We start from the raw sequence: 27,486 nt of genomic DNA on the forward strand, positions 1-27,486 counted from the left end.
TATTCCCAGTTTGCCTTGTGCTGTCAAAGGGGTTTAAATAACACAACTTTGCCTCAAGCGAAACAAACAAAACATATGTATATGTATGTACAAACCCATGCAATGAACAGATGCAGAAAATAAAAGCTTAAAAACAGCCCCAATCACTCCTTTTAATGAGTTGACGAGAAAAAAAAAAAAAAAACATCTTACACTTAAATCAGTGATGTGGATAACTTAAATTCAAACTATTTCTGACCACAAGATGGCAGCATTATACTAGTTTTAACTTAGGTTTAGTGAAGATGGTTTTAAATTCCAGGGTCTGCTTATACCTAATATCCATCAAAGCTCGATGTAGTGGTTATGGTTCCAGGAATTCCCTAGAACCGTCCCCCAGATAAAAGTCGTCATTTTCAAATTCCATGGGAAAGCTCTGAGGAATAATACAGCCATAGTTTTCTTATAAACCCTTACTGTGCTTAGTATTTGTCAATTATATAAAGCACCCACATTGCAAATAATATGGGGTACAGAATTACCAGGGATTTTCTTTATAGGACATTCAGAGGTTTTTATTTGATCTACATAAATAAAGTATTTTATGAGATTAGTTCCAGTGTCATGTACCTTTAAAGTCATGTAAACATTTTTTACGAGTTGACCAGCACTGGACATTATTAAAAGAATCATTAGCCTGTTATAAATGTTAAAACTCAAATGGCAAGTTCTGGGTTCGATGAAGATTTCTTTTTAATGTTTGGAGGTGGAAAACTCACAAAAAGTGCTTATATGGAAATGAACAACCCCGGTACACTACAGTACTTTATGGTAAAGATTCGGGAAAGGATTACACACCCCTTTGAGGAACAGCAGGTGCAGACTGTACAATAGAAAAGTAAATTAATGTGTTAAATCAGGATGGTTTAAGGGGGAGATCTTCCAATACACGTGAAGAGAGATTGCTGAAGATTAGAAAGGGATTGACTGCAGTCTTTATCAATGGGTATTCACAATATAAACTAAGTATCAGCCATCAGTGACAGCAAATAGCTCAACGTAAAAGAAAGTAGCTAAACTGTGATTTACTCCTGTGCCAGAGGAGCAAGGGTTCAGGGCTGGCGAAGGTGAATTCTGTGCAAATTTGGTGTCAAACACCAGAACGCACTGCATTCAGATGCTAACCAATGGCAGCATATCTCCACATCCTTCTGTACCATCCAGTCTTCCCCTTAGCTTGTTAGGCCTGACATCTGTCCATCCTCTCTTGACCAGGGGGAGTGACATCAGTCAAGAAGGATTGGACTGTAGGGAGAACTTGGCCTATTGCAGGTACGGAGGGAAGTTTCATATTCTTTATGTTGGAGTTAAAATGTAATGCTATTCATGCAAAACCCCTTTCTATAATCACACATTTCACTGTATAATGATGGTATCTGCACTGCCTAGAGAGCTCAATGTGTTCTAGGGGTGGTGTAGAAGAGGGAAATCACTGGTATTTTATACAGGTTCAATAGCATGGACATACTGAAATAGAAGTACAATAAAAATGGAAATATACAGATATTTTACATTTTCTTTCTTCAAATAAGAGTTATGGGGAGATATACATATCAGTACAATTTTGGGGTTCAGATGTTACAATGAAACAACCAATATTTATTTAAAGATTATTTCATATCGAATTAAATCTATTTCTTAAATTAACACAACAATAACACTATCAAATTACAGTACCCTACCCCATTTCAGATTAGTGGGTAAAAAAAACAACAACCAATAATACAATTATTTTGCTGTTGATTTTGGCGCAATCTCCTGTTTTCAGGAGCGAAGACATTAATATAAGCGTACTTCGAACCATGAGTTCCTTAATATCAGTAACTTCTCAATCCTTATCTGTCGTTAAGTCTCAGAATTTGGAGTTTTTTTTTTTCGTTTTTTTATGCCAACACCCCAGACAGGTAATGCATGCAATAAAACCCATCAAGGTTGGAGATTTATGTCCGTAATAATAACATCTCTCTTAATTCTAATTGTAGAAAATAAATTCACGTTCTGCCTTTTCAGAAACGGTGTTCACATTTCAAAGGAGAACATCTCTAAAAGGAGACAGACAGTCTCAATTTATTTGTCAAAGGAAATACACATCACTTAGTCTCTCTTCGTTTAAGTTGCGACTGCATTAGTGTCCAATGAAATGTTAACATCAGTGTAAGTCCTCTGCATTTTTTTTTTTTTTTTTTTAGCAGGTACAAGGTTTTCTGCATTGCAATGAGATCTGCCTCCGTGCCAAAGATTATTTTACACACAGAATTGACCTTTTCCTAATCTGTCATCCTAAAACAGACACACCCTCACAGGAGTACCTGGACACATGAATGGTGTTTAACAGGACAGTCCACTGCCTCCAGTATCCCTATAGAGTTGATATAGCCCCAGTATAAACATGCATTTTTTTAGAACATAATTTATTTTTTATTGGATATATAAAATGTCTGGAAAAAGCTGCAGATCTTGTCTGTAGTCTTCGTGAGCCTTTTTTTTTTTTTTTTTAAAGCCTCTAATTTTGAGCTACGAGCCAGGGACGATGCAGGGACGTTTCACAGCCTCACTGTGACCTGGAGTAGAAGTCAGGTACATTCTGTTAGAGCATCCGATTAACAGCCCGGGAGGTGTTTCAGTAAATATTTATAAAAGTGCCGATTTCAAATAGAAATCAGCATGTTTATAAATGGCAATTAAAATGAGCATACCCTCACACAAAGCAAGCTGAAGTGAGTTTTCCTTTAACGCTTTGCGTGCTATACATTGTAAAAGAGTGATTTAATTTACATAAAATACAGATATTCTTTCAGACAGAATGTTGCTCATGAGTAACAAAGATTCATCATTCAGAATTAGAGAGTCGTACATTCAGACAACATGAAAACATACACACGACATCTTCATCAAATTGTCATAACTAGTGAGGACCCACAGATTATTCTCGCATGATCACAAGTGGTATGGTTTGAGCGCAATGCACCTGTATCCATGCCCATGGTATGAGGCTCTGACAAAAATGGCAGAGGCACTCATTGACCTGTTGAGAATACCTTTTACTCCCCCACCCCGAATTGGTGTGTCTTTGGGGAGCAGCATACTATCAATTTACAACTTAAATCATGTTTGCCTCATTGAAAGTGATATGAACATATGAATCATCAGAAATAGGAGGAGAAAATACACTAACATCTTAACCTCATCCCCAAAGAACAAGAACAAACCAAGATGGATGCATGTGAACCATCCGCTGTCAGAGGGGCTAAGAAGAAAATATTAAATCTGGTGACAGTCTTAACATCTGCCTGTGACGGTTAAGTTGCAGCTAAAATAGTGCAGCACTGGAAGCCAGTTGCAGCCAGAAGGAGCCCCGGATCTGGGGGACAGCACAGAAAAGATTCAGCAAATGTGAGATTCACTCCGTCTGTTCCTGCACACCCTCTCTATCCTCCTCCTCCCCCCACTTTATCTAGTATAGTACACTCTATAGTAGACTGATTTTGACCTCCATAAGGAGTAGGAGTTATCAAATTTGAGAAGGTAGACCCCCCGGCCGGGATACTGGTGGCTGCCGGCATATACTTCTTCATGACAATCCCGTCTATATACCGGGACAATCTCATCCAGCTGAGGCTTGTTGGTATTCTTCTTGGCTTTTTCTTCGCTGCTTGGGTTTTCTGTTAGAAAGAAAAACAAATGTATAAAAACATTTAAAAAAAAAAAAAAACAGAACACAATTTAAAGTCCATTTTCATCACTCACACTCCGATATAACACATAAAACCAGATTAAACAGCTCTGTATTAAAGAGCTCCCCAGGAGAGGAATAACATGGGTTGTTTTAACATTTCAGAGCCACAATACGTCCATTTTATGAGAAAAATATGTATTTGAAGACAGTGTTTCTGAATAAAACAGATCTAGCGAAATACAAAAGTGGAACAATGAAAACCATCGGAGGTTTTATACAGACTGTTCTTCAAACATTAAAATATTAACCTCCCATTCTACTCTTGCTTGTAGTTACCATGATTTAAGCAGATGAATACTGTAGCCATTGCGGTCTCTCAGGATTAGTGGGAGTTTCATTTTTTTGTGGGTCAGTATTTTCTTCTGTAAGACACTAATGTAACAGTGCTGCTGCCCACCATGGATCCTATTAAGGGTTAATAAGTGTGTAGGGGGTGTTTATAAGAAATATCCATCTCTCTGAGATTTTGCCTTTTAGCTTAAAGGAGCAAGGTGAATTGTTAGTGCAGGACTCACCTAGCACGTTTTGCCTCAATGTGGCAAGTGAGCTTAAACTTTAATGACCATTGGAATGATGACCCTGGACTACTCCTATGTCTAAATCACCCTGCGCCCACTACCCTTAACCCTGCAAGTGTAATAAGTGCACTAATTGCCTAACAGGGTTAAGTCCTCCTCTAGTGGCTGTCTATGAGACAGGCACTAGAGGAGCTTCCGGGTTTAGTGTTTTAAGAGATGCTGGACGTCCTCACGCAATGCATGAGGACCTCCAGCATTGCCGGATCCCCATAGGAAAGCATTGAATAATGCTTTCCTATGGGGCCGTGTAATGCGCATTAGGTCTCCCCCACCGGCTGGGGAGGAGAGTTGGCTGAGCCTGACCCAGCGCCGAGGGACATCGGCGCTGGTTACAGGTAAGTCACTGAAGTGGTTTTAACCCCTACAGCAACCTGGGATGGGAGGTGGGAGGGAGAGGGGACCTGCAGTGCCAGGAAAACTGTTTTCCTGGCACTGGAGAGTCCCTTTAATTATTGCTTTCCCCACCCCATTATAAAAATGTCATTACAAGTTCCTGCCTGTTGTCTGATATGATTTGGTTATTTGTATTTCATTAAGTTAGTCACAGCAAGCATGATGTTACGAGCATATGTTAGTCCCAAGTAAAAACAAAAAAAATGCATATATTTGCTCCTTTTAGATCTGTGTGTCCTGTGTGTTTTTTTAAGGATCCCAATAACACCGTTTCAGACCTGTTGGCTGTCTGTACGATCCCTTTAGCCTGTGGGCAAACAGAAAGCTAGGCCTGAGAGCTGCAAGTGTCTTTATAAAGACAGGAGCTATCACATTGCAGGCAGAGGTGCATACCTGCCTGGAAGAAGGACTGTAGAGGAACGGTACATCCTTGGAAGGAAAGAGCTCCAGAGAGAACCAGTCAAGCTTCGCCGACTGGGGCTGAAGCGTTCCTGTGTCCTGGGAAGCTGCTAAGAAGCGGGCTGGGCAGAGGTACTTGGACGGGGTACAGGAGCTCCATCACACATTTGTTCTGTGTATTTCGGCTTTTTAGCACTGTGGCCATTGCCACATATAATTTGTGTGTTTATATTTACAATCAGTTGGACTGCGCTGATGGCAACTACAGTATTATTGAACAAAAAAAAAACAAATGATTCAAGTTCTGTAGTGTACACCATACTCTGCTGCACGTTAATATCAAATATTGTTACAATCACTAGGCTGAGCTAACCTACCTTCATCCTCTTCTTCCTCCTCACTCGACTCGCTGACATGCACACTGACTGAGGTGTTTGGGCAGTCTGTCCATTCAAAATAAACCCCAAACCCAATATCGTAGCTATCTGTGGCAAACTCCCAGAACAGGTATGAGCCTTCTTCATGGGTGGGAACTCGCACTGTGACCACCTCCCCTCTGCCCACGGTGATCACAGAGTCTGCATCCTGACGGATTTTCTCTTTGAAGTCTTTTATCTGTGGCCGTGTCCACATGGAAGGAGCAGCTATTACTGGGGCAGACTCTGAAAGAAACCAGTCATTAGTCACAAGATCCTTAGAGATCAACTACACAGCATCACCCACGACAGCAGGTCTTTTACAATAGCAACATGTGCTGTGCACAAATTGCCAGCAAATGCAAATAGAAAAAGCAGACAGGAAATTTCTAAAAGTATGGTGGGCTGCAGTGAAGTCCTAAAATGAGTGTGAGGCATCTTACAATTCCTGATACAGCTTTGTGGGATACTTTTCAACCTACTCATTTTTGACACATTTACCAGCCAAATGGAAAAATGTAATTTATAGGTTACACAATCCAACAGAACTGAACTAGAAGCATTGGATTTGCGGATTGAAACGAGTCTTGCAAGCGCCATATGCTTCTCTTTAGACAAAAGTCATCCAGCTTTTCAGTGACTAGATTACATGTTTAACTGCAATCAAAAAGGATTTTAAACCTAAAACAGACAAAGGAACAAAGCAGAGTAATACAATGTTACTATCTACACAAAGTCTGCACTGAAATAAATGATGCCCAGTTACAAATAACTCTTCCCGGGATATCTGGATTATGCTAGTTTGGAAGTAGTGTATGTGTTCTAGAACAAACCTTTTGGCCCATTATCTAGAATATCGTCCAGGGGATCTGTGCCCACTTCTGTATCAGAGCTCTCGGTGTGGGTGTGATTCTGACCATTAACGGAAGGGGCCTCGCCGAGTGTGGATATATTTCCTGCTTTTATCTTGGAGGGAGAGTTTTGTGGAGAATTAGTTCCTTGTACCACAGCTTCTTGTTGTTTCTGTAAGGCCGCCTGAGGGAAAAGACAGACGGTATGAGACAGGAGTACCCAGTTAGTACAATACTTCATACCACAGCCGTGATGTCAGGCCTAGCGACAGGACTAGACAATGTATCTGTTTATTTAATAAACCTATATTCGCCAAACAGGTTGCAAAGCACATTTTGGTTTAATTAACAGCTTCCTATATTACAGTTCTATTTATTAAGATGGCTTACTCAGGCAATATAGATGTACTGGTTACTGGGTTAGTCAATTTAAGCTGAGCTAGTGACGGAGCTCTTCTCAGATTTATTACGGTTACAGGACTAGTGACTGTTAGCTTTATCTCTTAGAACGATCCAGTTACTGTGGTAGTGCTGGTGAGTGGCAATATACCTGTTGTTGTGCTAGCTGCACCTGATACAGTTGCTGCATGTACTGTTGATAGTGCTGCTCCTGCAACTGTCGGATAAGGATTTGTTGCTGTTCGAAGTTGCCCGGATACTGCTGAGCAGCATACTGCTGGAACTGTACAGCTGTCTGTGAATTCAAGGCCGCCATTATCTGCTGCCTGCAGCAACACAAACCAAAACATAGGTGTCAAAATACACAAACCCCAAGACTTTCATAAAAACTAGCAAAAATGCAAAATGTTTCTTTCCTGGCAAAAATAGTGATTAGTGTGTGTTAAATTCATCATGTAAATGTATATACCTGTCTGCTAACCAGTTTTACAAGTAAATAAGTATTTGCATTAGCTTAAACTTAAATCAATGCAAGTATGTCATACTTGTACAAGTCTTGGTGCTTTGCATAGGAAAGCGTTGAAATGTAGCCCCACATGTTGTACTCCCTGCTACTCCCATGACAATGTGCAGCCACATCCTTACTGCCACTGAGGTGTTCAGCTGTAAGGTAGAACCCTTGCAGATTTTTTTTTTTTAAGTATTAATCCAATTACCATGAACACTTCAGTGATTTGAAGTGGTTATGGTGCTTGGAGTATGTATGTGCAGCGTTTAACATGGAAGAAACGTTTCCCATACAGATGTAACACACTTTGCTACTCCAATTCCCGCAGCATCATTAGCAGACTGAAACTAGAGTTAATGTTAATTCTGTACATAAAAGGCACCTCTTTCTAATACGCATAGCATGCAGGTGAAGCATGGCCTCACCCCCCAGTGTCCTCCCTTCTCCCTCCAACGAGGGGGAATGCAATCAATGGAGGAGGATTGGGCTGCAGGGAGAACTTCGCATATATGAAATGTGAGAGCTGGAGAACAGCCCTCTACTGTAAACAATCACGCCATGCACCAATATGGCATAGTGAGAGAAATCCTTACTTTTGCTGTTCCATGCGAAATCTCTCATCTTCCACTCGCAGCCTTTCCTCCTCTTCTCGCCGCAGTCTCTCCTCCTCTTCTCTTTTACGTTTCTCCTCCTCTCTCTGCAAACGCTGACGCTCCTCTTCTTCTTGCCTCCTACGCTCTTCTTCCTCCCTTCTATTTATGAATTGTAAGTAAATACAGGAAATTAATATTAAAAAAAAATAAAATAAAAAAATCAAAAAACAGACTGGGCATCTTAATGAGATTATTTTGGTGTGGAGATGCTGCCCCAAAGCCCTATCATGAGATTACAAATTATGACGTTTGCAAGGAATTTTTTTTTTCAATGCCAATAAAATGTGATGCCATGTCTACTTCTAGAAAGAAAAGACAGACTGAAAAGAAATACTGATTGTTCCTTTAAAAGACACGAAGAAGCTACAATGTAAAAAGTACAAAGTACCCAAAAAAGAAACGATCATGCTAATTGATGCCCTTGCAATGCTACAAGGCCAGTCTGCACAAACATATGTTATTGAAAGGATTAGCAATATTACTGTATCAAGAATACAAGCAGGCACTGCTGAAAAGCAACGGATTGCTAAATTACAAACATAAGTAAAGCGCCCAACGTGTTTGTTGTATAGACTGGCCTAAGCCAGTGACAGATGACAGTAGCACTGTAGGTGTTTGTGAACTAAAGTTCCTTTGATGCACTGCCTGCATTTATTACAAACAATTTAATATAATTTTACTTTTAAAATAACTTTTCCTGGCATATAGTGGCAGTACCAGTGGGTTTGTATCCTCTTGATGGACAAGCCGACTGTCAATAAATAAAACATTTTAAATAGTCCCTCCTCCTTCCCCTTTGAAATCCCAGACTTACCCCAGGACCATCAGTATCAGGCTGACTGTTCCTGGAGGTCTGGTGAGGCGCACAGGCTGCTGTCTGGGGCATTGGGCCGGTAGCTCCCTGAGAGGTGAGCCGAGTGCCACACTGTGTGTCTGGGTTACAGAGCAAGCAGGAAAATATGCCTTCTTATGACATGTGGAAACCGCCAATGGGCAAGAGGCGATCCCAGGAGGTCCGTCAATAGCATTGCAAGCTCGGAGCTTGCGCACGGCAGTGGAACACACGCCCGGGTGGCCTTGCGTTCCACCGGAGTTACAAATGTGCTACTTCGCATATGCAATTTGGAACTTGAAATTTTGTCGCCAAATAAAAAAAATGGTGCACATTAAAGCCGTGCAAACCTTCAGGGCAAACGTGATTGTTGTCTGGAGAAGGAATACCGTGTCACTCCCCCCCACGGTTCAGAGGTCTTTAAGATATGATATAATTTATCTTTTCCTTAAAGGCATCTGTCGTTTTCTTCTGAATTGGTAAGTTTCTTAAAATTGTTTTATTTATTGCTGAAAAATCCAACGCCTCTCCTGAAGACATCTGCAAAGCGGCAACTTGGTCCTCTTTTCATACCTTCATCAAGCACTATCGGCTACCCATCTTCTCGTTCTCTGAGGCTGCTTTTGGGCGCAAGGTGCTGCAAGCTGTAGTTCGCTGAGACACACCCGTTTAATGTTCCAGGAATCTTGTTATATCCCACAGGTACTGCCAATTATTGTTTCCTTAATATAGTGGCAGTACGATTCCCTCCCTCTTTTGATAATAAATTTATATTGAGCATGATGTAGCCTATTGTGTCTTTTCTTTTCATTTACCAACGTTCCTGGGGAAAGTCTGGTGTTTTAAAGGGGAAGGAGGAGGGACTATTTAAATTTTGACATTTATTTATTGACAGTCGGCTTGTCCATCAAGAGGATACAAACCCACTGGTACTGCCACTATAATAAGGAAAAAAGAATTTACGGTAAGTAGAATTTCTGTTATTGTGTAAAAAAGGGGAACTTAGGGGAATAAAAGACCTGAGATAAATGTTTTATTCCCCACTAACAGAGCTGACATTTTCCTCTTCGGATTTAATGTGGCTTTGATTGGATTAATGTTTCTCTAGGGCTTGGAAGAGCTCTGAAAGTTTAAATCTAAGGTTATGTCTGGAAAACTGTAAAATTATCCTCTAACCAAGAGCAACCTGAAAACACAGCTCTTAAATAAAAACGGTTTCCTGGCAAAACAAAGATCTCCCCAGACCCTGCTGCCCCACCTTACAACCGTCCCCATGTTTTGTCTTAACATCTATTTTTCTTTCTAGTAAGGAAAGAATTTAAAGCGACTCTAGCTCTGTTTATGTTTATCAGTTGGAAGTATTAGGATAAAGACATTTGGAAGTTACCGTCTCCGCTCCTGCTCCTCCCTTTCGATCTTATGTGAAGTGACGTATGTTGAAAAGAGGTGACAGCATCTATTTAGCAATGTTACAAACTCTGTCATGGCTTCTTGTTTTTCCAAGTTTCCCAAGGCCGCCCATTCTCTCCTATTGGTGGGGGAAAAAAATATAAAGTTAAAATATTGCTTCACAACATAAACCAAACCTGCTTATTGTGAGTAGAACTACTTTATAAACATCGAAGAATACGGCATTCTTTGTTCCCCTGATTAATTGTGTGCGATTGCAGCTCTGTGTCACAATCCATCATAATATTATTGATCACCGAATAAGCAGCTTCTGGAAGTCATGTGGAGTTTAGTGGATTAGCAATTCAACTTGGAATCCACCAGTCTGTTATTTACAAATAGTGCCACAGTCTTCTTCGCTCCTACCATGGCTCTCAGGTAGTGTATATAGTCATATGGCACCCCTCCCTCAATGTCCGCTAAGTTAAAGAAAAATAAACTAAACCCCCGAAAAGCCTAAAACGACCCTACCGCTGCAGAGGAGAGATTTATAAAGTGCAAGTTTAATCTACATTTTCTACTAGCCAAAATGCCGGCAAATGCATACGTGAAATGCTTTAAGTTTTACACTGTGATGCCATGTGTCAATCCTTCGAATGCAGCAGCTATGCATACAATTACATTACTTGAACTATTGTAGAATATTTGATCTTTATAATGAATGATAACTTTGGTAGATCATTGAAAGTCATGTGTGGCGTTGCCTTTACCTCTTCGTATGGAAATAAAGCAATAAAATGAAAAATAGTGTGTTAACACACTATTACAAAGGAGTGCCTGGTGTAATAAAACATATTGATAACAGACTAGCGCCATACTGGGCGTGTTACGGATGTCATGCAATCAAAATAAATTCCTGACTACAGCCAGAACGTAGCCATCTCCTACCCAACACAGACACAATAGGGGATTACGGACTATATATATTATACACATGGTAAACTCGTATCACGGTCACCACACTGTATAATGAAGTTCTCAGCAGCAAACCTTTTTAAACAGCCTTGTTCTGCAAATAAGGTGGTATGACACGGTCAGCGCTATGTCACACTTCATAATGTTATCAATACTGTGCTGGCCAAAGGATTTTATTGAAAACCCTAGCTTATCACATGTGACGTGTGCAGTGCATTGTGGGGGCTCTCACAGGTTACAGCACACAAGAAAAAGATTTGATATACATGTAATCACTTAATGCATAGATTTGCTAGTAATTTTACTAGGCAATATTTATAATAATTTTTTTTTTTAAAACACAATCATCAATTTAACTTGAACCAGTGCTGCCCACACATTTTGCAAATGCTAGGTCCAATTCAAATCAAGGGTCATAAAATGTCAATGTCGTCATTAAATGAATCCCCCACGGCCTTCAGCTTTGAACTTTACATAAAAGACAAGCAAACAGCATTTAGCTGTGAATAACCTGGTCATGTCCAACTGCTTAGGACACTGTGAATGCATTACCTCCTGTCATTGCCCAGCACATCGAAGAAGCCAACCTCAGGACAGGTATCGGGGTTGTAAGGCCCCAGCAGGACCTGCTTGTGCAGAGCCACCAACTTCAGCTTCTCTTCATAGGTTGGGTGGAAGGCTTTCCCATCCTTTTCTGTAAAATTGAACATTCAATGTTAGAAACTATTCTCAAACAGCTGCTTAACCTCTTTTACAGAAGCAAAACCTCTCTTTACCAATGTACTTGGGATCTCCAGAGTATGTTATGTGTGTTTAAAGATACATGGCATTTGTGATGGACTCACAGCAGATCTCATGCAGGGATTGGGAAGCAGCACTGTGAATGCAGTTGGCTCTTCACTCAATGCTTTTGAACGGAGACCTTTAATTTTACTGCATGTTAGCGCAGGCTATCTACATAACTCTTCTATTGAATTAGGTTTACATCTTAGAACCTCTCAGCGCAAGAGCAGTGATGGAACCACTACTAACTGGGTATCAGATCTACATTTAACTTGAAGCAAGCTACAGGACAATTGGTATTTTCCAGGAATTGATAAGGCATTAAAAAAACGTCAACAAAAATAGAACAAAAAGCAAAGGAGTAAAGGAACTCTAATTTCAAGTAATTACATAAAAATATTAAAATAAATATGCTTATGTTAGATGGCTTTTTTTTTATATCTGATTATGTTTTTAACTGACTCAGAAGGGTTATAGATAAGGTTACTTTATTGGACCTATGATCTGATTGTATCTGCATAGTCTGAATTTGAAAGTTAAGGCTGCCGGGTCAAATGTGGAACTAGTAACGACAACCAAAGTGAATGCAAAATTAAGAGATCGTGAGGCGGAGCCTAACCTCGCAAGTGAATGGCTGCATAACTCCTGAGCTCCGCCGAGGCCTAGCCTAAATCCTAAGCCATCCACAGCACCTGAGCCCCTATACACCCTGAAAACACCCCTCGAGATCCCCCCCCCTCCCCCCGACACCTACACTCACCCCATCAATGGGCGGAGGGAAGAAAGCCCGCAATTCGTCCGTTGCACCAATCTTCAGGCAAAAGACGGAACAATGGGCGCCATCTTTGGAACCCTCACTGATGGACTCCGAATCCGAAATGAGTAGCCAGGCACACTCCGAGAGAACGGAGGCACCGCTGACCAGACGGGACATGCGGGGATTCATGGCCGACTTTAAAAAAAAATCTGTGGCTGAAGAACTTGATACAGGCTGTGCCCAATCCTAGAAGGCATGGCGGACCTCTCCGCCCGCACACAGGCCGCAGAGGCCAAAATGGCAGAGACAGATGAAACAGTACAAGCCCATGACCAATTACGCTCCCTCGAAGATACCAATGAAGATCTAAACAATAGAAGGCGGAGGAACAACATCAGAGTACGGGGTATCCCGGAATCGATATCCACCGACCTCCTCACTGATACCCTCACGGATGTATTCCAAAACCTCCTACCGGAGGCTACAGCTGCCGACCTATTGATGGACCGGGTACATCGAGCACTTAGAGCCCCAAGCACCAACGCCGCCACTCCCAGGGATATTGTAGTACGGCTCCACTTTTATCACATTAATATGGGCTGCCAGAGATACCCCCATTGAAGTAGAAGGAGTACCAGTCCAATTGTACCAGAAAAATAACAGAAACCCGTGACCTGGACGAACTAACGGCACAGATAAACGACACGTACAAAGTGTTCCACCACACGTGGGACCTCTGGGACACGAACCACGCGAAACTGAACTCAACGAACTAACCAACCTCAGTTAAAACCAGCAACCATATCCGACATCACCCCAAGAGGAGCGAACACCGCACACGAACGCCGCCGCCAACACAGCGGACACAAACCACTCAGAAGGGATTTTATGCAAGGGCACTCCTTCTCTTGAAACCCCTCCTCCTCTTGAACCCCCCCTTTTTTCCCCCTTTCTTTTCTCTCTCTCTCTTCCCTCTCCCCCCCACCCTACAAGGGCCCTGCGGGCGTGGGCGGGGAGCAGTCCCTCCGGCCAGGCCCCCCTATAGGAGAGGAACCTAAACGCGCGAACCCACACCCCCCCCCCTCCGCCCAACCCTCCTCCCCCCGACCACCGCGCCCACAAATACACCGGGAACATCCCCCCCTGACAACCGCCCCCTCCCACGGCATGTACACGTTACCCAACACAAACAGGCGCCTCCAGGGGACACAGACTCCTTGGCCACCGATGCACTACTGGGAGGACAGTAGACCACTATATGCCCGCATTACATGGCACACTCCTATGCCCCGTGCAACGGAGCGCACTGAAAATCACCATCCACAACACGGTTGTAACCGACTGTCGACAGACAGCAATGCAAGGAGGTGCACAACATATATACATGCCAACTCGCCCCTCCCCTCTTCTCCCATCTCAGACTCCCTCGTGGACGCTCACGTATAGAAAACACAATAAAGACCCAATAAAGGGCAAAGCGACTGCGGGGGGGGGGGGGGGGGGGGAGAGGAAGGGATAAACCCCAATAGGGCACCCCTGGTACCTCCCCTTTTATTCTGTACCCTTCCCCGACCCATAGATCTAGAATCGCAACAAATGTTATGTGTAGAGCAATAAAGGACAAGCAACTGATAGATAACACAACTGAAGAATGATCATCAAATAGGCTTCATAAGCACGATTGTCATAACAAATGAAAATGAGCTCTACGTACTATGTAACAAACCTCTTACTCCCTTATTACTTTCTGTACCCTAACCCCAATGCAAATGAAAATCTTAAAATAAAGAATAAAAAAAAAAAAATTAGGAGATCGAACATTTAGATTTCTGTGAACTGACATAACCAACACAGAGATAAATGCATTACCCTGAACTCATGCCATCTCTTCTCGAGTCTGCTGACTCACCACGTGACCTCTCTGTGGTCACAGTAAGAAAACGGTGATTACAAAAAAGACAAGAGACAAAGATACCGTAAGTCTTACTAGACCTCAAAGGGTTCACTATAAACTGGATTGGAAGCGGCACAGACATGGCTGCATCCAGGTTTTTTAACCCCCCCACCCTCCCGACTCCACTACATCTAATTGTCCCCCTAGTCACCCCCAAATGCCCTTAAGCCCCCCATATTACCTATTTTATCTTTATTTCGTGCCTGGACCTAGGTCCTGGGCGCCACCATCTTTGTGTGGGTAGATGAAGTCCCCGTGGGACACGTCATCTGCCCACATTAAATAGCGAAGTGAAATTCCCGCACATGCCTAGTTAAACACTTGGACATTTGCTATTGTCTGGAATTTTGTCTATTCGTGAGAATATCGGTGTTCGTTTGTTCAGTTTATTGGAGGGAGGTAGCTACCGGCTTGCAGCTCCCTCCTTGTAAGATGTAAAAATAGAAGGGATCAGAAGCAGTGCTTCACGCTACTTCCTAAGCACCCCATGCCCTCTCTCTCACTCTATGGGGGTCCATATTAGCATAAGGGAGAATGAAATCTCCAGAATCCCCCTACTTGATATGCCACAAGTATGGGGCATGTCTACTAAACAGCCTGTGGCTGCTCACGGTTGTAAAAAAATAAAAGAAGCCAATGACATTTGTGCACATTTATTCCGGGTAGGATTGTTATTTAATGTCCGCTGCCACAGTGTGAAGGACCTGTAACGAGATTCTGTCGGATTGCTGTAACTGTGCGTAGCCACTTATTTATTCATGAAAGATAGAACAAGGAACATGTATGAAATAACCATGAAGAGTAACACAAGCTCTCGCAGCCAAGCCTGCTAAGATGGCAATCTGGGGTGAATATCATATTTATTGACCAAGACTAGCCGGAGAACAATAAATATTAGCAAATAATTCTCACACGAAGAAGCAGAGTAAGGCTTTTCAGATCTGATCCTAGGCTCACAAACACAGTGCGTTAACGCGGCCCTGGTCCCAGGCTCACAAAACACGGCTCAGAAGCCAGGCTCACAAAACACGGCTCAGAAGCCAGGCTCACAAAACACGGCTCAGAAGCCAGGCTCACAAAACACGGCTCAGAAGCCAGGCTCACAAAACACGGCTCAGAAGCCAGGCTCACAAAACACGGCCCCGGTCCCAGGCTCACAAAAACACGGCTCAGAAGCCAGGCTCACAAAAACACGGCTCAGAAGCCAGGCTCACAAAAACACGGCTCAGAAGCCAGGCTCACAAAAACACGGCTCAGAAGCCAGGCTCACAAAAACACGGCTCAGAAGCCAGGCTCACAAAAACACGGCTCAGAAGCCAGGCTCACAAAAACACGGCTCAGAAGCCAGGCTCACAAAAACACGGCTCAGAAGCCAGGCTCACAAAAACACGGCTCAGAAGCCAGGCTCACAAAAACACGGCTCAGAAGCCAGGCTCACAAGAACACGGCTCAGAAGCCAGGCTCACAAAAACACGGCTCAGAAGCCAGGCTCACAAAAACACGGCTCAGAAGCCAGGCTCACAAAAACACGGCTCAGAAGCCAGGCTCACAAAAACACGGCTCAGAAGCCAGGCTCACAAACACGGCTCAGAACCCAGGCTCACAAACACGGCTCAGATCGCAGGCTCACAAACGCGGCTCAGATTCCTCTATGAATACTGAAGTGAATGAAGTAATAAGCATTAAAAAAAATCTTACTGAAAATAAAAATTCTTATTTCCTCTTCCTGTTCATCACATCCATTTACAAACAGCATTAATTGCAGTCCTAGCTCACAATTCATGTACCTGATCCAAAAATCAGACATCACAGTGTATACAGATTGCCAGCTGACTCAAATAAATAAAATACACCCGACACACAGCATCCACCAGACCTTATGTAAGGAACTACATTTCCAAAGATACTCTACCAGCTGTCTGGCATGCCAAGATGTTGAACCAAGTAAGATCCATGGTAAAAAAAATTATATTTTCTAGATAGTGAAATACAAGGTACTGAACACAGACAGACCAAATGGAAACCAGAAATAAGAAATTGGGTTTCATTCATTGGCAGACAGAAAGATTACTGGTAATGCCGGGGCTGGGGACTACAGAAGACAAATCCCACGGCTGATTAGCCACTACGTACAAATAAGCACTAGAAACTGAAAGATGAAAACTCAGTCACTTACTGCAAATTAAAGAAATATTGGAAGATTTAAAAAAAACACAAAATAAAAGTTAGGGGGTGTTTCCTGATGAGTACCTGGAATGTTTCCCAACAAGAAATTCAAAGGGGGCACCATTTTCCCTCAATCTAATATCAGTTACTGGACTGGGTCAAACCTGACAATAGACAAAGGGGGTTAGACCTAAATTTAATACTGAGTGTGAGTCAGAAAGGCTCGTTACACAAGTTTACAAGAACATCAAAGGGCCCTGAAACAATTCGCAGGGTCTGTCCAACATGATGCAGATACCAAGTGGTGCAAATAAGTCAAACATCACCAGTAGGGACTTAGAACAACAAGAAAATGTCAGCTCATGGTCAAGTAACAAAACTGATGTTTAGTGGAAACAGTTACTTTGCTAGCCGCTGGTTAACTGTGAGCCACTGTGTTGCATTCTACAGAACAGAACTGCCATCACAAAACAGTCAAATTGGTCCTACCTGCCTCGAAATGGGGTTAATGAGATGTAGAACGAGCAACAAGTGCATGACAATAACACTTAACAGCATTGTATCAATTACCAAGGAAACAAACAATAGAAGAGCCATGTTCACTTAGAGAATATACACCAGTGATGGCTCAACTGGCAACACTGATTGGACTTCATGACCCAGAATGTTCAGCCAGCACACACACACAAAAAACAATTTGACAGTGTTAGCCATCACTAGTGTCACTTGAAGAACAAATTTGTGCCAAAATCCTGGAAAAAAAAATATATAAACCATACAAGTTCTTCAAGCAGATAGTCGTGATCACAAAGGTATAAATATAGAAATCAAGTGGCAGAGAAAGGAAACCAATGTTTACAAATAAAATAAATTTTAAAAAATCCACTAAAATGTTAAATGAAAATGTCTGCTTCATACACAGAATCATCGGCTTCAATTTCCATATCACTAACCAGGCTTTAAAAAGTTACTCGCCATTTCAAGTCTGGGGTGTATATTGAAATGTATTTTAATCTTCTGCTCATATAATTTTTTAACAATATTCTTTTCAACATTGATTGGCTTTTTCGAAACATGTCTAATATTCATCTCATAGGTGAATCATCTGAAAAGTGACCCTTCTCACTGCACAGACAGATGTGGTTTATTACTTGAAATCAATAAAAGAGGTATAATATTGAAAGTGGATCTGTCAAGTTCAGTGTCTCAGCATGCTTACTGAACGTAAGTGATTATTAAAGGATCACTATAGGGTCAGTGATAAAACCACCATCTAGCCCCCCTGGGCCCCTCATGTCTCCATAAATATAGCAAAATCGTACTTGTATTCAAGCCTGAAGCTGTAGATCTACATGCTGTTTGCCTCAGAAAAACTAGCTGTCTGCTGACATCATCAGAAGTGGTAGCCTGATCCAATCACAATGCTTCTCCATAAGATTGGCTGAGACTGCCAAGGAGGCAGATCATGGGCAGAGCCAGCACAATTCAGTTCAGTGTCTGCATACAGAGGGAGGAGACACTGAATATTTGGATGCATTTTAGGCAGCCATGACCCAGGAAGGACCTCTAACAGCCATCTGAGGAGTGGCCAGTGAAGTTATCACTAGGCTGTAATGTAAACACTGCATTTTCTCTGAAAAGACATTGTTTACAGCAAAAAGCCTGAAGGTAATGATTATACTCACCAGAACAAATTCAATAAGCTGTAGTTCTGGTGACTTAAGTGTCCCTTTAACCCCTTAAGGACACATGACATGTGTGACATGTCATGATTCCCTTTTATTCCAGAAGTTTGGTCATTAAGGGGTTAAACAATCAGAGCTTTCCCTAATCATTATATTAGAATATACAATGTTCAAATTAAACCTAGGTCAGCGAGGTCTCATTATAGACACAAATAGATAAAACGTTTGTAATACAGTGAAAATCTATTCTAAAATCGAGATGTGTATATTTACAAGAGCTCTATTGCCAGAGGTATATGTTAACACACATGGGCTAAACATGTATATTGTGCATGCTTTTCACTACCTCAAATTATGATGTTGTAACTTGACACATTGGGGGAGACGGAGCTGTGTTAGTGGTTTGTTCTGCTGTTGACTATGGTACAGACCCCAGCAGACTGATAAGTCACTACAGTGCAGCCCTGAGCTGGGCCAATTAAAATACTAATGTTCTACAGAAGACTAGAGTCTAGCTGTTCCTACATCCTCTATGATGAGGTGGACAATGTATAAAAAGAGGAATGAAGAAGAAAAGACATCCACTAGTTGGGGAATTTTGGAGACTGCCAGGGAAACATTTTATGACAAAATGGACTGGAAAATACTTGACAAGTTTCCACATTCATCATTGTGAAGAATAAATCAATGATTTGTAGGAAAATGCATATTTTACAATACATATAAATGTAGCAAGCAAAGTCGAATGCATTTACTATCATTTGCACAAATGTTTCCAAAGCCCTAAAAACATGTTTTTCATTGGCAGCATTAGAGTTGGTCTCGAGGGCTACTGAAAACAAACACCCTCTTTGCACAGAACGTACTTTTCATGGACAAACTCTGATGATAAATGACTAGTCCAAAACAATTAATACAATTGGTGGCTTTATTTATGAAAGAATAAAAACTATTTAAAAAGTGTCCTTTTTATATTAAATTATGTGGCCGTTAGTGGAATCTTTATAAAATACTCAATTTGACTGTGTTAAAATTCCACTGAAGTTCTAACCCAGTCAAGAGATATACAGAGACAAAGTAGGGACTGCTCTGTCTTTGTATATTTCCTAAATCTGACTTTTTGTGACGCTCTGGGCAGTGCTACAGTGTCAATACTGACAGCCATCATCAGTAACGGTTGCAGGGAAATGACGAATGTCTCACACACACCTCCCCCCGTGTCTCACACACACACACCTCCCCCCGTGTCACACTCACACACACACACCTCCCCCCGTGTCTCACACACACACACCTCCCCCCGTGTCACACACACACACACACACACCTCCCCCCGTGTCTCACACACACACACCTCCCCCCGTGTCTCACACACACACACACACCTCCCCCCGTGTCTCACACACACACACACACCTCCCCCCGTGTCTCACACACACACACACACCTCCCCCCGTGTCACACACACACACACACACCTCCCCCCGTGTCACACACACACACACACCTCCCCCCGTGTCACACACACACACACACCTCCCCCCGTGTCACACACACACACACACCTCCCCCCGTGTCACACACACACACACACCTCCCCCCGTGTCACACACACACACACACACACCTCCCCCCGTGTCACACACACACACACACACACCTCCCCCCGTGTCACACACACACACACACACACCTCCCCCCGTGTCACACACACACACACCTCCCCCCGTGTCACACACACACACACACCTCCCCCCGTGTCACACACACCTCCCCCCGTGTCACACACACACACCTCCCCCCGTGTCACACACACACACCTCCCCCCGTGTCACACACACACACACACACCTCCCCCCGTGTCACACACACACACACACACCTCCCCCCGTGTCACACACACACACACCTCCCCCCGTGTCACACACACACACACCTCCCCCCGTGTCACACACACACACACACCTCCCCCCGTGTCACACACACACACACCTCCCCCCGTGTCACACACACACACACACCTCCCCCCGTGTCACACACACACACACCTCCCCCCGTGTCACACACACACACACACACACACACACACCTCCCCCCGTGTCACACACACACACACCTCCCCCCGTGTCACACACACACCTCCCCCCGTGTCACACACACACACACCTCCCCCCGTGTCACACACACACACACCTCCCCCCGTGTCACACACACACACACCTCCCCCCGTGTCACACACACACACACCTCCCCCCGTGTCACACACACACACCTCCCCCCGTGTCTCACACACACACCTCCCCCCGTGTCTCACACACACACCTCCCCCCGTGTCTCACACACACACACACCTCCCCCCGTGTCTCACACACACACACACACACACCTCCCCCCGTGTCTCACACACACACACACACACACACCTCCCCCCGTGTCTCACACACACACACACACCTCCCCCCGTGTCACACACACACACACACCTCCCCCCGTGTCACACACACACACACACACCTCCCCGTGTCACACACACACACACACACCTCCCCCGTGTCACACATACACACACACACCTCCCCCCGTGTCACACACACACACCTCCCCCCGTGTCACACACACACACCTCCCCCCGTGTCACACACACACGCACCTCCCCCGTGTCTCACACACACACACGCACCTCCCCCCGTGTCTCACACACACACACGCACCTCCCCCCGTGTCTCACACACACACACGCACCTCCCCCCGTGTCACACACACACACGCACCTCCCCCCGTGTCACACACACACACGCACCTCCCCCCGTGTCACACACACACACGCACCTCCCCCGTGTCACACACACGCACCTCCCCCCGTGTCACACACACGCACCTCCCCCCGTGTCACACACACGCACCTCCCCCCGTGTCACACACACACACACACCTCCCCCCGTGTCACACACACACACACACACACACACCTCCCCCGTGTCACACACACACACACACACCTCCCCCGTGTCACACACACACACACACACCTCCCCCCGTGTCACACACACACGCACCTCCCCCCGTGTCTCACACACACACACGCACCTCCCCCCGTGTCACACACACACACGCACCTCCCCCCGTGTCACACACACACACGCACCTCCCCCGTGTCACACACACACACGCACCTCCCCCCGTGTCACACACACACACACGCACCTCCCCCCGTGTCACACACACACGCACCTCCCCCCGTGTCACACACACACGCACCTCCCCCCGTGTCACACACACACGCACCTCCCCCCGTGTCACACACACACGCACCTCCCCCCGTGTCACACACACACACACACCTCCCCCCGTGTCACACACACACACACACACACCTCCCCCGTGTCACACACACACACCTCCCCCGTGTCACACATACACACACACACCTCCCCCCGTGTCACACACACACACACACACACCTCCCCCCGTGTCACACACACACGCACCTCCCCCCGTGTCTCACACACACACACGCACCTCCCCCCGTGTCTCACACACACACACGCACCTCCCCCCGTGTCACACACACACACGCACCTCCCCCCGTGTCACACACACACACGCACCTCCCCCCGTGTCACACACACACACGCACCTCCCCCCGTGTCACACACACACGCACCTCCCCCCGTGTCACACACACACGCACCTCCCCCCGTGTCACACACACACGCACCTCCCCCCGTGTCACACACACACGCACCTCCCCCCGTGTCACACACACACGCACCTCCCCCCGTGTCACACACACACGCACCTCCCCCCGTGTCACACACACACACGCACCTCCCCCCGTGTCACACACACACGCACCTCCCCCCGTGTCACACACACACACGCACCTCCCCCCGTGTCACACACACACACGCACCTCCCCCGTGTCACACACACGCACCTCTCCCCGTGTCACACACACGCACCTCCCCCGTGTCACACACACGCACCTCCCCCGTGTCACACACACACCTCCCCCCGTGTCACACACACACACCTCCCCCCGTGTCACACACACACACACCTCCCCCCGTGTCACACACACACACACCTCCCCCCGTGTCACACACACACACACCTCCCCCCGTGTCACACACACACACACCTCCCCCCGTGTCACACACACCTCCCCCCGTGTCACACACACACACACCTCCCCCCGTGTCACACACACACACACCTCCCCCCGTGTCACACACACACACACCTCCCCCCGTGTCACACACACACACACCTCCCCCGTGTCACACACACACACACCTCCCCCCGTGTCACACACACACACACACACACACACACGCACCTCCCCCCGTGTCACACACACGCACCTCCCCCCGTGTCACACACACGCACCTCCCCCCGTGTCACACACACACGCACCTCCCCCCGTGTCACACACACACGCACCTCCCCCCGTGTCACACACACACGCACCTCCCCCCGTGTCACACACACACACACACCTCCCCCCGTGTCACACACACACACACCTCCCCCCGTGTCACACACACACACACACCTCCCCCGTGTCACACACACACACGCACCTCCCCCGTGTCACACACACGCACCTCCCCCCGTGTCACACACACACCTCCCCCCGTGTCACACACACACACACCTCCCCCCGTGTCACACACACACACACCTCCCCCCGTGTCACACACACACACACCTCCCCCCGTGTCACACACACACACCTCCCCCGTGTCACACACACACACCTCCCCCCGTGTCACACACACACCTCCCCCCGTGTCTCACACACACACACACCTCCCCCGTGTCACACACACACACGCACCTCCCCCCGTGTCACACACACGCACCTCCCCCCGTGTCACACACACACGCACCTCCCCCCGTGTCACACACACACGCACCTCCCCCCGTGTCACACACACACGCACCTCCCCGTGTCACACACACACGCACCTCCCCCCGTGTCACACACACACGCACCTCCCCCCGTGTCACACACACGCACCTCCCCCCGTGTCACACACACGCACCTCCCCCCGTGTCACACACACGCACCTCCCCCCGTGTCACACACACGCACCTCCCCCCGTGTCACACACACACACAGCCACGCACCTCCCCCCGTGTCACACACACAGCCACGCACCTCCCCCGTGTAACACACACACAGCCACGCACCTCCCCCGTGTAACACGGGGGGAGGTGACACGCACCTCCCCCCGTGTCACACACAGCCACGCACCTCCCCCCGTGTCACACACAGCCACGCACCTCCCCCCGTGTAACACACAGCCACGCACCTCCCCCCCCGTGTCACACACAGCCACGCACCTCCCCCCCGTGTCACACACAGCCACGCACCTCCCCCCCGTGTCACACACAGCCACGCACCTCCCCCCGTGTCACACACACACACCTCCCCCGTGTCACACACACACACCTCCCCCCGTGTCACACACACACCTCCCCCCGTGTCTCACACACACACACCTCACCCCGTGTAACACACACACACACACCTCCCCCCGTGTCACACACACACACCTCCCCCCGTGTCACACACACACACACCTCACCCCGTGTCACACACACACACACACCTCACCCCGTGTCACACGGGGGGAGGTGACACGCACCTCCCCCCGTGTCACACACAGCCACGCACCTCCCCCCGTGTCACACACAGCCACGCACCTCCCCCCGTGTAACACACAGCCACGCACCTCCCCCCCGTGTCACACACAGCCACGCACCTCCCCCCCGTGTCACACACAGCCACGCACCTCCCCCCGTGTCACACACACACACCTCCCCCCGTGTCACACACACACACCTCCCCCGTGTCACACACACACACCTCCCCCCGTGTCTCACACACACGCACCTCCCCCCGTGTCTCACACACACGCACCTCCCCCCGTGTCACACACACACGCACCTCCCCCCGTGTCACACACACACGCACCTCCCCCCGTGTCACACACACGCACCTCCCCCCGTGTCACACACACACGCACCTCCCCCCGTGTCACACACACACGCACCTCCCCCCGTGTCACACACACACGCACCTCCCCCCGTGTCACACACACACGCACCTCCCCCCGTGTCACACACACACGCACCTCCCCCCGTGTCACACACACACGCACCTCCCCGTGTCACACACACACGCACCTCCCCCCGTCACACACACACGCACCTCCCCCCGTGTCACACACACACGCACCTCCCCCCGTGTCACACACACGCACCTCCCCCCGTGTCACACACACGCACCTCCCCCCGTGTCACACACACGCACCTCCCCCCGTGTCACACACACGCACCTCCCCCCGTGTCACACACACGCACCTCCCCCGTGTCACACACACGCACCTCCCCCCGTGTCACACACACACAGCCACGCACCTCCCCCCGTGTCACACACACAGCCACGCACCTCCCCCGTGTAACACACACACACACACCTCCCCCCGTGTCACACACACACACCTCCCCCCGTGTCACACACACACACACCTCACCCCGTGTCACACACACACACACACCTCACCCCGTGTCACACGGGGGGAGGTGACACGCACCTCCCCCCGTGTCACACACAGCCACGCACCTCCCCCCGTGTCACACACAGCCACGCACCTCCCCCCGTGTCACACACAGCCACGCACCTCCCCCCGTGTAACACACAGCCACGCACCTCCCCCCCGTGTCACACACAGCCACGCACCTCCCCCCCGTGTCACACACAGCCACGCACCTCCCCCCCGTGTCACACACAGCCACGCACCTCCCCCCGTGTCACACACAGCCACGCACCTCCCCCCGTGTCACACACAGCCACGCACCTCCCCCCGTGTCACACACAGCCACGCACCTCCCCCCGGTGTCACACACAGCCACGCACCTCCCCCCGTGTCACACACAGCCACGCACCTCCCCCCGTGTCACACACAGCCACGCACCTCCCCCCGTGTCACACACAGCCACGCACCTCCCCCCGTGTCACACAGCCACGCACCTCCCCCCGTGTCACACAGCCACGCACCTCCCCCCGTGTCACACAGCCACGCACCTCCCCCCCGTGTCACACAGCCACGCACCTCCCCCCCGTGTCACACAGCCACGCACCTCCCCCCGTGTCACACAGCCACGCACCTCCCCCCCGTGTCACACAGCCAAGCAGCTCCCCCCGTGTCACACAGAGCTCCCCCCGTGTCACACAGAGCTCCCCCCGTGTCACACAGAGCTCCCCCCGTGTCACACATAGCTCCCCCCGTGTCACACAGAGCTCCCCCCGTGTCACACAGAGCTCCCCCCGTGTCACACAGAGCTCCCCCCGTGTTACACACAGAACTACCCACCGTTACACACAGAGCTCCCCCCGTTACACACAGAGCTCCCCCCGTTACACACAGAGCTCCACCCCCCCGTTACACACAGAGCTCCACCCCCCCGTTACACACAGAGCTCCACCCCCCCGTTACACACAGAGCTCCACCCCCCGTTACACACAGAGCTCCACCCCCCCGTTACACACAGAGCTCCACCCCCCCGTTACACAAAGAGCTCCACCCCCCCCGTTACACACAGAGCTCCACCCACCCCCGTTACACACAGAGCTCCACCCACCCCCGTTACACACAGAGCTCCCCCCCGTTACACACAGAGCTCCCCCCCGTTACACACAGAGCTCCCCCCCGTTACACACAGAGCTCCCCCCCGTTACACACAGTGCTCCCCCCCGTTACACACAGAGCTCCCCCCCGTTACACACAGAGCTCCCCCCCGTTACACACAGAGCTCCCCCCCGTTACACACAGAGCTCCCCCCCGTTACACACAGAGCTCCCCCCGTTACACACAGAGCTCCCCCCCCCCGTTACACACAGAGCTCCCCCCCCGTTACACACAGAGCTCCCCCCCCCCCCGTTACACACAGAGCTCCCCCCGTTACACAGAGCTCCCCCCGTTACACAGAGCTCCCCCCGTTACACAGAGCTCCCCCCGGTCACAGAGCTCTACCTTTAAAGAATGTGAGGGCCAGCCCATAGAGCTCCTCCAGGCTGAACCCCCAGCGTTCCTCCAGCGCTCCCCCCCGTTACACACAGAGCTCCCCCCCGTTACACACAGAGCTCCCCCCCGTTACACACAGAGCTCCCCCCCGTTACACACAGAGCTCCCCCCCGTTACACACAGAGCTCCCCCCCGTTACACACAGAGCTCCCCCCCGTTACACACAGAGCTCCCCCCCGTTACACACAGAGCTCCCCCCCCGTTACACACAGAGCTCCCCCCCCCCCCGTTACACACAGAGCTCCCCCCGTTACACAGAGCTCCCCCCGTTACACAGAGCTCCCCCCGTTACACAGAGCTCCCCCCGGTCACAGAGCTCTACCTTTAAAGAATGTGAGGGCCAGCCCATAGAGCTCCTCCAGGCTGAACCCCCAGCGTTCCTCCAGGCTCAGGGCCTCCACCTTCTCCTCGGGTTCCTCCTGGCGGGCGGCGGGGCGGGTTGGCTCCTCGGGGTCCGGTGTCAGAGTCAGGCCGTCTATGGAGACCTCGAGCCGCTCTGCGCTGCTAACCACCGCCATCCTCCTCACACAGCGCCGGCCACGTCCCGACTTCCGGCTACACGGCACCTCTGACGCGGGGGCGCGCACGTCACGTCCGGCCAGGGCGCTCGGTGGGAGGGGACTAAGGGGGCGTGGTGTGAGAGCAAGAGGGCGTGGTGTGAGAGCTAGGGGGCGTGGTGTGAGAGCTAGGAGGCGTGGTGTCTGAGCGCTAGGGGGCGTGGTGTTTGAGAGCTAGGGGGCGTGGTGTCTGAGAACTAGGGGGCGTGATGTTTGAGAGCTAGGGGGCGTGGTGTTTCACTCTATCTTGTTACCGCATGTGACACGGATAGGAGGGAGTGCTACTGATCTCCGGCATAGAAAGGGTTAACCTGGCTCTC

At 48.3% G+C, this 27,486-nt stretch overlaps 1 protein-coding gene across 1 annotated transcript; it reads right to left on the reverse strand.

Annotated features, from left to right (window-relative positions):
• Positions 1-1,340: 1,340 nt before the first annotated feature.
• Positions 1,341-27,210, reverse strand: ACBD3 (acyl-CoA binding domain containing 3). The gene is made up of 9 exons (XM_063441949.1): positions 26,932-27,210; positions 26,559-26,624; positions 11,721-11,862; positions 10,192-10,332; positions 7,913-8,071; positions 6,963-7,137; positions 6,395-6,596; positions 5,523-5,807; positions 1,341-3,701 (listed from the first exon to the last, which is right to left on the reverse strand). The coding sequence occupies exons 1-9, from the start codon at positions 27,125-27,127 to the stop codon at positions 3,490-3,492; spliced, it is 1,578 nt and encodes a 525-aa protein (XP_063298019.1). The 5' UTR covers positions 27,128-27,210; the 3' UTR covers positions 1,341-3,489.
• Positions 27,211-27,486: the final 276 nt, after the last annotated feature.

This window comes from Pelobates fuscus, chromosome 2 (assembly GCF_036172605.1).
Source record: "Pelobates fuscus isolate aPelFus1 chromosome 2, aPelFus1.pri, whole genome shotgun sequence".
Taxonomy (NCBI): domain Eukaryota; kingdom Metazoa; phylum Chordata; class Amphibia; order Anura; family Pelobatidae; genus Pelobates; species Pelobates fuscus.